Genomic DNA, 13418 nt, shown 5'->3' on the forward strand with positions numbered 1-13418 from the left:
CGACCATTTGCAACAAATTTTCGCACATTGCTGTATCTGCCTGAAAAGGACGGAAACATGTCGGCGAAAGCCGATCAGGGGCGTGACGTAGGACATTGTGACAACAACATGGATCCCGTAGGAATACACTGTAAGAACATCAATGAAGTTTCCGATAATTCAAGAGATGAATATTATTCTGAAAGGTCCCACGAAAACTGTGAAGAATAGGAGCTTTATAAAGGCGGTAAAGGTTATAAATTTGAGCCAGTTAGACACCACACACTTTCGAATTCAGACGAAGTAGCAGGTGATGAAGATGCTAACACAGCAGTAAGACCCATCGGGGAGGATATGCCTCGTGTTGGAAATATTGACTGGTAAGCGTTGTTAAGTTCTTGTTTGGTTAATTAGTCATAAACTGATAAATAGTAAGGCTTCAATATCCTGAATGTATATACGAAGTTTTCGGTCTTGTTTTGAAATTATGCAAATGATTTAGTGATTTGGTACGCGGCAACTGCGACAACTACTTTGCGTATAAAATGCTTATTATTGCATCAAAACACAAAGAAGCCGATAACGTTGTCTAAGTTGGTATATTTTCACACATAAGTAATCATATAACAATATAATGCTTTCTTTCGGCTTGTCCATTTGGGGTCACCACAGCGTGTCATCTCAGATGAACACTCATATTTGTCTGGCACAGTTTCAATAATAATAATTATAAAATTAAATAAAAAAAACATTTTTACGGATTAGTTTCAGCTTCAAATCACTGAAGAATTCTCAAAATGAATGTTTCTTCTCTGTGAATACAAAAGACTCCCTACTTATCATTATTCCGAAACAACCCATCCCAGAATTAGTGCCGTCAGTGGTCCACCCACGAAATGAGTCATTTTGCAGGTAAGAGAAAGTTCGCGGACTTTAAGTCATAAACAATTAGATTTTTTCATCGAACAGGATATGCATTTTATGGAACAGTTGAACATATATTATCATTTAGATAAGAGAATTTGCATTAGAAATGAGACATTCCATACACTTTAAAGCCAGATTTGGATACACAAAGATATCACAATCTTAAAACATCTCAAGGAGCACTGTGCAAGCAATCATATTGAAATGGAAGGAGTATCAGACCACTGCAAATCTACCAAGACCCGGCCATCCCTCTAAACTTTCACCTCAAACAAGGAGAAAACTGATCAGAGATGCAGCCAACAGGCCCATGATCACTCTGGATGAACTGCAGAGATCTACAGCTGAGGTGGGAGAGTCTGTCCATAAGACAACAATCAGTTGTACACTACACAAAACTGGCCTTTATGGAAGAGTGGCAAGAAGAAAGCCATTTCTCAACGATATCCATAAAAAGTCTCCTTTAATGTTTGCCACAAGGCACCTGGGAGACACACCAAACATGTGGAAGAAGGTGCTCCGGTCAGATGAAACCAAAATCAAACTTTTTAGCCACAATGCAAAACGATATGTTTGGTGTAAAAGCAACACCGCTCATCATGCTGAACACATCATCCTCGCTGTCAAACATGGTGGTTGCAGCATCATGGTTTGGGACTGCTTTTCTTCAGCAGGGACAGGAAAGATGGTTCAAATTGATGGGAAGATGAATGGAGCCAAATACAGGACCATTCTGGGAGAAAACCTGTTGGAGTCTGCAAAAGACCTGAGACTGGGACGGAGCTTTATCTTGCAACAGGACAATGATCCAAAACAAAGCCAAATCTACAATGGAATGGTTCACAAATAATTGTATCCAGGTGTTACGACCAAGTCAAAGTCCAAACCTGAATCCAATTGAGAATCTGTGGTCCGTCCACATACTCTCAATTGGAATCTGAATTCTGAAGACCGCTGTTCACAAACACTCTCTATCCAACCTCACTGAGCTCAAGCTCTTTTCCAAGGAAGAATGGGCAAGAATTTGAGTCTCTCAATGTACAGAACTGAGAGACATACCCCAAGCGACTTGCAGCTGTACACGGTTCGTACACTTCCAGAGAATCAAAATTCCATGTATTTCCCATGATTTTCCAGCTACTCAATACAAAATTCCATGACTAATATTGGATTGACTGGTTGTGGCAAAAAGCAATATTTCAGTTATATGATTGTGTGTTGCCACTTAAGTAATAAGTGCCAAAGCTTAACAATGTAATAGGTGCATCATAATGACTTTGAAATTTATGGTTATTAAAAATATAAACTATAATTACAAGTGTATAAAAGTATTGTTGATAAGAAGCTCATTGGCTTTGTGTGTAATCAGCAGGGAGATGGACATGTTTCTACAAAGCCATTTGCCTTTGAGTTTGCTTATCCTATCACTACAATATGGCAGTAAACCCGGTCTTAAGTGGTTTCTTATCTGCTGTGTTGTAAGGTAAGAGTACTCTTCAGTTACGAAGGCTTTATGCAAACAAGCCTTGGGCTTCAAACTTGCCTACTACAAGGTTCCCTCAAATTTTTTACGTGTCTGAGCAAACACACTAAGGTCGTGAGCACCCTCTTTGACCACCGTGAGCAACATCAGATGTATGCACTGTGGTCAGATCAGTGTCATCCATTGAAGTTACACGCCTCATTCAAAGGTTTAGATGACAGCATTTACATTACCACCAGAAAATTTTCAGAAAAATTGTTTGTTTTTTGCAAACTTGCCATGAAAATGTCTAACAAAAAAAATACATTGCTAACCAAACCAAGCCAACTATGAACTGTAAATTTGAAGCGTCGCATCCAACTTCATTCCTTTTTTTTTTTTTTTTAACCCACAATGATGTTCCCGTCTGCTTTTCTTGGTGTAAAACTGAATTATTGCTTGCGGAATATCTTTAGCAATGCATGCTGAAAGCTGAATGATGCTACGAACCAGTTTTAAGGTTAATGTTATGAGGTCTCCTATATATAAAATAGAGAATTAGCTTTTTGTTCACTGTATTGTCTATGCTTTCATCCTTTATCAGGCTGTGCCAAGGTGGAATTTTAACATTATACACCATCTCATCCTGTACTTTCTACTTTGGCTTCAGACTAGACCTTTTCTACTCAAAAAAGAGAAAATCTCATCCAGTATCACCACTTTTTCTTCTATTATCCACATACCCCGACATTCATAAAAGCAACAGCACTTGTTTTTCTTTTACTTTTAACATTATTATCAAGAGTAAACACAAGCAGCATGTTTAACGGTGTTTTTAATTATGAGTGTACCCCTTTAAGAGGGGGGGGCAGAGTCGGGTAAACTATCAGGAGACAGTGTGGTTCCATGTTGAGGGAAGAGGGCGGGGGGGGGGGTTAATCAGGCTGTGGTTCACCGTGCTGGATTGGTTTTCATGTACGCTGAGAATGTCTATGCATTTCCACTCGTAAAAAATTTTACGCACTTGATTTTTCATGCTCGACTGTGCAGATTTGCGAGCCCGATCGCGCCCGTCAAGTCACAGTCACTAAAATTCCCTGACCCGTACGAACCCTGGCTTTAATTGCAGCAAAAGATGGCGCTACAAAGTATTAATGGCAGGGGGCGGAATAATATTGCACGCCTCACTTTTCAGGTTTTTATTTGTTAAAAAAGGTTTAAAATATCCAATACATTTTGTTCCACTTCACAATTGTGTCCCAACAATTCCCAACAATTGTGTTGTTGATTCTTGACAAAAAAATAAAAACGTTATATCTTTATGTTTCAACCCTGAAATGTGGCGAAAGGTTGAAAAATTTCAAGGGGGACAAATACTTTCACGAGGCACTGTAGGTTTATATTGGTTTTCAAAATTCACCAGTGTTGTGTGAAGTTACTGTTCATGTCAACTGTTCCAGTGCCTACCCTTTGAAGAAGCCTAAAGCGAAGTCAAAGTTAAAGTTTGCACAAATAAACCATTTAAGATGATAAAATAGTCACTAATTATTTAAACAATTCTGTCTTTGACTTTGAGCTGAAACATTAATTGATGAATATTAAGTTCATTGGGTTACTTCTACACAATTAGCTCATAGGAATGACATTGATTATGGTTGAAATAACCCCCAGTTAAGTGTTCACTTTAGTCAATGCTGAGGGCTACTTTAAAAGAAAAAAAAAAAAGGATGTACATGACCACCTTTTATTTAAATCATAGAAACAGGCAAAAAAAAATAAATAGAGTATCGTTTGGAACAGGAAACAAAATGAGGAACCGAAATTGGGACAGGAATCCCTCAAATTCAAATCATGCCCTACCCTACCGAGGACATCCTGTTCACAGTGCGTGTTACCAAAGAAAATAGTGTGAATATTGCGATTCGCACCGCTTTACCAAGACTGGGTATCATTTTACAATTAAAAGAAAAGCACAGAAATTCTTGTGCAATGGAAATGGCATTAGCTGTTTACACTTCTTAAAGGACAGCATGTAATACTGTGAGTAGTTATTTTCCAAAAGGTTTTGAATGGCTCTTTTCCAGATTTATTCTATATGACAGGTAGATGCATACCTGTGTTTCATCGCGCCGTGGTGTTGCCACTAGAAACCATGTTGTCAGAGTTTGAAAGAGACTGCTCCTTAACAACGGGATCTGTCAGAAGGTAGAACTGTTAGTACTGACAAATTATTAACTCATAAGCACAAGCTGATACAAATTATTCAAGGGCACTTCCAGGTGTCAACACAGGTCCCTAAGTTTCATCACGCAAGTGTTGGAATGTGTGTGTGTGCGTGTACTAACAGAAGTAAGGATGCTCCATGGCCTCTGTGGCAGTCAGTCTTTGCTGGTGGTCGTAGCGAAGCAGCTTGTCCAAAAGGTCCAAAGCCTCAGGACTCACAAGATGCTGGTTCTCAGTCTGCACAAACTGCTCCCAACGCTTCCTGCTCTGTCTGAGATCATACACAGTGACAAAAGAATTTGCAGCACATTCGTTTTTGTACTAGAACTACAACATTGATAAAACTACTTGGTACTTAATACCAAGTTTTTATACCCTCTATAATCCTCACCCACCATCACTAAGACCATCAGGATGTGGCCAGGCGGTGCTTCCAACTGTGGCGGGACTGTTTCAACAGCACAGATTGGGACATTTTTGAGGATAAGGAGATGGATGTTTTTACAGGAACTCTACTGTGTTACATCAAGAACTGTATCGACATGGTCACAGTGGAAAAAAACATCAGGGTCTATCCCAACCAGAAACCCTGAATGACCAGAGAGGTGAAGCAGCTTCTGAAGAACAGAAACATTGCCTTCAAGAACTGGCAACAGGCATCGCTACAGCATACTCTGCAACAACCTGAAGAGAAGAATCTGCAAAGCCAAGGAGGATTTTAAGAGGAAGATCAATGACCATTTGGACAGCAACAACAGCAAGCAAGCATGTAAGCCAGTCCAACATCTCACCAACTACAAACATGTCACCAGAGATGCTAAAGGTGACACTGGGAACTTAACCTCTTCTATGCTTGCTTCAACACTGAAGCACCAGGAGCAGCTACACTGCACACAAAGTGACACGCAGACTGAAGGGGGTTAACCACGGAAAGCAACGGGCCCCAACGGCATCCCAGGGCAGGTATTGAAAGAGTATACAGACCAGCTTGGAATCTTTACCATGATTTTCAACATGTCATTGACATTGTCTGCAGTCCTATCCTGCCTGCTTCCACTGTCATCGTCCTACCCAAGAAACTAGCCACAACCAGCCTCAATCACTACCGGTCAGTAGCACTGGTAAGGAGCCATATCATGACCTTCACAACCCTGAGCTCAGATCCATACCACTTTTCCAACAAGGTAAACAGATCAACAGAAGATGCACATAGCCCTGTCCTACTTGGAAAAACAAGATAATTAGGTCCGCCTACTCTTTCTGGATTGCAGCTCAATATTTAACACAATCCTACCAAACGCTAGTAAGGAAACTGATGAAGCTCGGTCTACCTCACTCTATATGCCTCTGGATTAAGGACGTTTTTAACAGAATGCTCACAAAGGGTCCGGATTACCCCCACACCTGCCCACCCTTCACACTCAATAAGTACGCGTAAAACAGCACAGTGGTAGGCTGAATCACAGAAAGTTATGAGTCTGCTTACAGATTCTTATGACGAGCAGCAGCTGACCATGTGGTGTAAAGACAATAACTTGCTCCTGAAACCATCTAAACAAAGGAGCTCATCAAAGACTTCAGAAAAAAAACAAAACGGCATTCAGCACATTTTTATCAGCGGGACCTGTATGGAAAGGGTCAGTGACTTCTCCTTCCTGGGAGTGTACATCGAGGAGAAGATGACCTGGAATAAGAACACTGCAGAGGTGGCTAGGCGCAAAAAAAAAAAAACACTTCTGAGAACCCAGGAAGGACAACATCAGTCAGAGACTGCTTGTGTCTTTTTACCTCTCTACCATGGAAAGCATCATCACCTACTGCCTGTGAATATGGTTTCCCAAATGCACAGTAGCAAAAAGGAATGAATTCCAGAGGGTCACCAAAATTGCTGGGAAGGCCATTCTATTGGGAGCCCTCTGTCCACATTGGAAAACCTTCGTAGTTGTTAATGGGTCAAGAGAGCCAGTGTTATCCTGAAGGACTCCTATCACCCGGGCCACTCCCTGTTTGTGCTACTGCCATCAGCAGACGGTACAGGACCATTGAAACCAGGACTAATAGACTGAAAAACAACTTCTTTCAAACTGCTGTTCAGAGCCCTAAACAATCACTCTCGGTAATATGTGAAGTATACCAATGCAACAACTCCAGTATTCAATATATATACAAATCTATCCTGCAATAACTCACAATGTGCAATATTCAATTTCAGGTGCACCTTTTGTAAAAAGCTGATTAATCTGTGTTTCTGTAATGTTCCATTCCATTTTCCAAACAGTTTATCCACACAAAGTTAGCAGAAGTGTTGGAGCCTATCCCAGTTAACGTCTGCCGAAAGGTGGACTACACCCTGAACTGGTCGCCAGTTAGTCAAAGGCCCTTCCCTTTTAATTTTTGATCTTGAGAGTGTTTTTTTTCTTTTTAACTTAATCTTCATTATTAGAGTTTCACTTATTTTTATCTTAGTACTGAATGGCCAATCAACACCTTTTTTTTTCGTTGCACTTGTTGCAATAACAAATCTCAATCTGGACATAATTCCAAAGTTCTGACATTAGATGGCAGTAAGTAAACAAATGGTTGCTTATTTATTTATCTCCAGAGCAGCATGAGACTAAATTCTTTGCTTTGGAAAATGAATAATAAAGTAATTTCTTTGCAGTTAGTCTCTTATAACATACTGATAACTCAAAATTTTAAGATTAAGGTAATATTGTAAAATTAGTATAAAACTTGGCAAATGTTAAGTGCCACTTTAAAAATGGGGCTGTGGAGACTTTATAATGACAATCTTATTCTTTTCCTTTCGGTTTGTCCCATTTGGTGTCGCCACAACACCTTTTACCATGTAAGCCTTTCTCCTGCATCTTCCTCTCTAACACAACAGCCCTCATCTCTTCCCTCCACAACATCCATCAACCTTCTCTTCGGTCTTCCTCGTGCTCTTTTGCCTGGCACCTCAATCCTCATTGCGATTCCAACAATATACTCACTATCCTCTGGATGTGTGCAAACCATTGAAGACTGCTCCCTCTAACTTTGTCTTCTTAACATCTAAATTCGGCTATCCCTCCAATGAGCTCATTTCTAATCCTATCCAACCTCCTCACTCCTATAGAGAACCTCAACATCTTTATTTCTGCCACCTCCAGCTCTGCTTCCTTTTATCTCTTCAGACTTTATTTTGTCAATGTTACACTTTATTTCATTGAGGACACTGCAAATCCTTCGTGATATGGAACACACTGATGCATGCAAAACAACCCGAGAGAGAGAGATCAAAATCTGAGACCATGGTCCTCAATCGGAAAAGGGATGAGATCCTGCCCCAAGTGGATGACTCCATGTATTTTGGGGTCTTGTTCACAAGAGAGGGAAGAATGGAGCGGGAGATTGACAGGCGGATCATTGGAGTTGACAGTGCTGCGGACTTTGTATCAGTCCATTGAGGCAAAGAGGGAGCTAAGTTGAAAGGCGAAGCTCTCAATATACCAGTCAATCTAGGTTTCTATCCTCACAAATAAACACAAACGGTGGGCCGTGACTGAAAGAACAACATCCCGGATACAAGTGGCCAAAACAAGTTTCCTCCACAGGGTGTCCACACTCTCCTTTAGAGATCGGTAGAGAAGCTCGGTCAACCGGGAGGGGCACAGTGTCAACCGCTGGTTCTCCGCATTGAGAGGAACCAGATGAGGTGGCTGGAGCACCTGATCTGGATGCCTCTCGGACGCCCCTGGTGAGGTGTTCAGGGCAGGTCCCACCGGAAAGAGACCACAGGGACGACCCAGGACACACTGGAGAGACTGTGTCTCCCGGTTGGCCTGGGAAAGCATCGGGATTCTTTCGGACCAGAAGAGCTGGATGAAGTGGCTGGGGAAAGGGAAGTCTGGGTATCTCTGTTAAAGCTACTGCTACTTTCGCCTGGGAACTCTCCCATGGATGCCATTTTTTGGCCAGTGTTTTTCTTATGCAGAGATGAAAGTGGACTTTTTTTTTTTTTGGGGGGGGGGGGGGGACGACTGTGGTCCATTCTGGCGATCTTCTTCTTTTCCTTTAGAATTTTCCCGTTAGGGGTGGCCACAGCGTGTCATCTTTTTCCATCTTAGCCTATCTTCTGCATCTTCCTCTCTAACCCCAACTGCCCTCATGTCTTCCCTCACCACATCCATAAACCTTCTTTTTGGTCTTCCTCTCGCTCTTTTGCCTGGCAGCTCCATCCTCAGCACCCTTCCACCAATATACTCACTCTCTCGCCTCTGAACATGTCCAAACCATCGAAGTCTGCTCTCTCGAATCTTATCTCCAAAACATCCAACTTTGGCTGTCCCTCTAATGAACTCATTTCTAATCCTATCCAACCTGCTCACTCTAAGCGAGAACCTCCACATCATTTCTGCTACCTCCAGTTCTGCTTCCTGTTGTTTCTTCAATGCCACCGTCTCTCTAATCCGTACATCATGGCCGGCCTTACCACTGTTTTGTAAACTTTGCTCTTCGTCCAAGCAGAGACTCTTCTGTCACATAACACACCAGACACCTTCCGCCAGCTGTTCCAACCTGCTTGGACCCGTTTCTTTACTTCCTTAACACACTCTCCATTGCTCTGTATTGTTGACCCCAAGTCAACTCACTCTTCCCCCTCCACCTCTCTCATTCACGCACATATATTCTGTTTTACTTCAGCTAATCTTCATTCCTCTAATTTCCAGTGCATGTCTCTATCTTTCTAATTGTTCCTCTGCATGCTCATTGCTTTCACTGCATATCACAATATCATCAGCGAACATCATGGTCCAAGGGGATTCCAGTCTAACCTCATCTGTTAGTTTATCCATTACCACTGCAAACAGGAAGGGGCTCAGAGCTGATCCCTGGTGCAGTCCCACCTCCACCTTAAATTCTTCAGTCACACCGAAAGCACACCTCACCATTGTTCTGCTGCCATCATACATGTCCTGTACTATTTTAACATACTTCTCTGCCACACCAGACTTCCGCATGCAGTACCACAGTTCCTCTCTTGGTACTCTGTCATACGCTTTCTCTAGATCCACAAAGACAATGTAGCTCCTTCTGACCTTCTGTGTATTTTTCCACTAGCATCCTCAAGGAAAATAATACATCTGTGGTACTCTTTCTAGGCATGACACCATACAGTTGCTGACAGATACTTACTTCTGTCCTGAGTCTAGCCTCAACTTCTTTCCCATAACTTCATTGTGTGGCTCATCAAGTTTATTCCTCTATAATTCCCACAGCTCTGAACATCGCCTTTGTTCTTAAAAATGGGAACGAGAACACTTTTCCTTCATTCTTCAGGCATCTTTTCGCCCGCTAGTATTCTGTTGAATAAGTTGGTCAAAAACTCCACAGCCATCTCTCCAAATTGCTTCCATACCTCCACTGGTATGTCATCAGGACCAACTGCTTTTCCATTTTTCATCCTTTGTAGTGCCTTTCTGACTTCCCCTTTACTAATCATTGCCACTTCCTGGTCCTTCACTCTTGCCTCTTCTACTCTTGCTTCTCTCTCATTTTCTTCATTCATCAACTTCTCAAAGTATTCTTTCCATCTATTGAGCACACTACTGGCACCAGCGAACACATTTCCATCTCTATCCTTAATCACCCTTACCTGCTGCACATTCTTCCCATCTCTATCCCTCTGCCTGGCCAACGTGTAGAGATCCTTTTCTCCTTCTTTCGTGTCCAACCTGGTGTACATGTCTTCATATGCCTCTTGTTTAGCCTTTGCCACCTTTACATTTGCCCGACATCGCATCTCGATGTACTCCTTTCGCCTCTCCTCAGTCCTCTCAGTGTCCCATTTCTTCTTCGCTAATCTCTTTTCTTTTATGACTCCCTGTATTTTGGGGTTCCACCACCAAGTCTCCTTCTCCCCTTTCCTACCAGAAGACACACCAAGTACTCTCCTGCCTGTCTCTCTGATTACCTTGGCTGTCGTAGTCCAGTCTTCTGGGAGCTTCTGGTGTCCATCGACAGCCTGTCTCACCTCTTTCCGAAAGGCCGCACAACATTCTTCCTTTCTCAACTTCCACCACATGGTTCTCTGCTCCACCTTTGTCTTCTTAATCTTCCTACCCACCACCAGAGTCATCCTACACACCAGCATCCTATGCTGTCGAGTTACACTCTCCCCTACCACTACTTTACAGTCAGTAATCTCCTTCAGATTACATCGTCTGCACAAAATATAATCCACCTGCGTGCTTCTACCTCCGCTCTTGTAGGTCACAATATGTTCCTCCCTCTTCTGGAAATAAGTGTTCACTACAGCCATCTCCATCCTTTTTGCAAAGTCCACCACCATCTGTCTCTCAAAGTTCCTTTCCTGGATGCCGTACTTACCCATCACTTCTTCATCGCCCCTGTTTCCTTTACCAATATATCCATTACAATCTGCACCAATCACAACTCTCTCGCTGTCTGGGATGCTCAGAACTACTTCATCTAGTTCCTTCCAGAATTTCTTTCAACTCTAGGTCACATCCTACCTGTGGGGCATAGCCGCGAGCCACATTATACATAACACCCTCAATTTCTCATCACTCGATCTGATACTCTTTCCACCACCAAGACATTCTTAGCCAGCTCTTCCTTTAAAATAACCCTTACTCCATTTCTCTTCCCATCTACTCCGTGGTAGAATAATTTAAACCCTGCTCCTAAACGTCTAGCCTTACTACCTTTCCACCTGCTTTTTCTTCTGACGGCGGATCCGGTTTCCTCCTTTTCTTTGTCTTCGACCCACAGTAGCTGAATTTCCACCAACGCCCTGCAGGTTAGCAGTGCCGGGGGCGGGCGTTGTTAACCCGGGCCACGACCGATCCGGTATGGGATTCTTTAGATGAACGCTCATATTTGTTTGGCACAGTTTTTATGCCGGATGCCCTTCCTGACGCAACCCTCTGCATTTATCCGGGCTTGGGACCGGCCTACAGATTGCACTGGTTTGTGCCCCCATCGGGCTGCATTGGTCCATTCTGGCGATATCTGGGAACAAAATTCAGACAAAAATTCAAAGTAAAATTTCTGAGTCCTGACCAAAAAAAAAAATTAGGCAGAGGTTCCCAAAGGGCGAAGCACAGATTTTTTTTTGCCCCCCCCCAACCTCCTATTACTCGATAGCACAAAGTCACATTTTTCATTAAAATTTGCTTAAAATATGCCATTTTATCTCAAGACAAATGAATTAAGTGAACTATTCAGTAAAAAGACATCTAAAATTTTCTTTTCCCAACATTATACATATTATAGTATAGATATATAATATACACTAAATATATCCTTGAATTTTTACACCGTACAGCAAAACATGTTAAAGAAGTTGATCCGGAGTAATTACTATTAACGTTTAAGCCTCAAACTTGTTACGTCGCGTTGTACTGATACACTCGACCAGATTGCACACTATCTTAGATATAGATCTAGTAATACTTATAGTATGAGTTGCCTTTAATATTTTGATAAATGTATAATTTTAACTGACTTACTAGGTTTGCCAACCTTTCTAATGTTGTCGGACAAAAAAAATCTCAGTTCAAGTCCTTTTCCTCAACCCATGACCACTTGAACGTGTTCCTAACACTCGAGTCTATTACATGTATGTCAGCTTGCCTGCCTACCTGTTTGAACATTGCGCTGGGCCCGTACCTGGCCGATCACACATGAATTAGTTTACACAAAACACTCCCTTTTGTGTTCACATCTGCACCCTTTGTGGCTTCCATTCTCGCCGAAATCTCCCAGAGATATGGCGAGGTCATGAGAATGCGAGGGGAGGGGCGTTACTGTTACTAGTGGTAGTGCCTAGACACGGCTACGCTCGTTAAAACAAAACAACGAACTCAAACACGTTTGTTAAATGTTGTCAACTACTATCCGGAATAATTTTAGGCAATATTTCCTCAATTTTCCAGAGGAATTTTCATGAAAATGTGAACATCCGGAATTCCAGGAAAATCCAGAGAACTTTCGTCACTGCTTATGGTACAGTCATGAGCATGAGGCCTGGGGTGGGGACGACTACGTTTTCACAGAAGTTCAGAAAGGTTTAGAATTGTTTTGGTAACTAAATAAAATTAATTGTCATTCAAAAACCGAATTTTGTATTTCCTTGTTTTTTCTCAAAGTGATATTAATATTGGTTTCATGATTTGAAAACTTTGTTTGATGTGCAAAAAAAAAAAATCAGGAGGGACGCAAATACTTTTTCTTGGCATTGTGTGTGTGTGTATATATATATCATATATAAGAGTGTTCCGTAGCAGCGGTCCTTGTTAGAGAAAGTTCTGTGTGCTGTCTAAAAGAAACCAGTGGCTTCTTCTTTTTTTACAGTACGTATGTGAATTGTGCCATTGGAAGTAACAAGCAGTCATCCCTCACTCATTGAATCACATTGCAAAATGCCACAAACTGGATAGCTGTATGTTATACTTTCAAATTGGGTTGGATTATTTTTTTGCGCGCAACGCAGAATATCTGCGAAGAGACTGCATCAGCGGTGCACAATTGCGCAGTTTAGAGGAAACATTGGCTGACGTCCTTTTTTTTTGAGGGGGGGGCAAGCCGTCCCGCAATCGACCAAGACTGCTTCGCGATCGAGGCATTGAGCACCCCTGATATATTATAGACAAGCAAAATTACTGTTTTTTCCACAATTACCTGCTTCCGCTTCCTCTTCTATGTCATTTTCGTAAGACTCCTCGTCAGTTGCAGTTACAACTAGCCTATTCCAGCCTTTGTAAATCCCGACAGGATGATTTTGGTCGTCACTGAAGCCCATAATTTATCGAGCCATCTT

The 13418-nt window shown here is 42.0% G+C and overlaps 1 protein-coding gene across 7 annotated transcripts in view; it reads right to left on the reverse strand.

The window, feature by feature from the left end:
- The window catches only part of csnk2a2b (casein kinase 2, alpha prime polypeptide b), a 35196-nt gene that overhangs the window by 2111 nt on the left and 19667 nt on the right, over nucleotides 1–13418 (reverse strand). For 4 of the 7 annotated variants that reach the window (XR_009795336.1, XR_009795335.1, XM_061822343.1 and 1 more), the window contains exons 10-11: nucleotides 4714–4862; nucleotides 4483–4563 (exon numbers count right to left, since the gene is read on the reverse strand). Coding sequence is in view for 3 of the 7 variants with exons in the window: in XM_061822343.1 (XP_061678327.1) it covers nucleotides 4490–4563; nucleotides 4714–4862 (223 nt within the window). In the remaining 4 variants the exon portion in view is untranslated. Of the gene's footprint in view, nucleotides 1–4482; nucleotides 4564–4713; nucleotides 4863–4986; nucleotides 5040–10905; nucleotides 11609–13418 lie in introns of those variants that run through there. The other 3 variants (XR_009795337.1, XR_009795338.1, XM_061822345.1) reach the window with 3 other exon arrangements.

This window comes from Syngnathoides biaculeatus, chromosome 6, assembly GCF_019802595.1.
Source record: "Syngnathoides biaculeatus isolate LvHL_M chromosome 6, ASM1980259v1, whole genome shotgun sequence".
Lineage (NCBI taxonomy): Eukaryota > Metazoa > Chordata > Actinopteri > Syngnathiformes > Syngnathidae > Syngnathoides > Syngnathoides biaculeatus.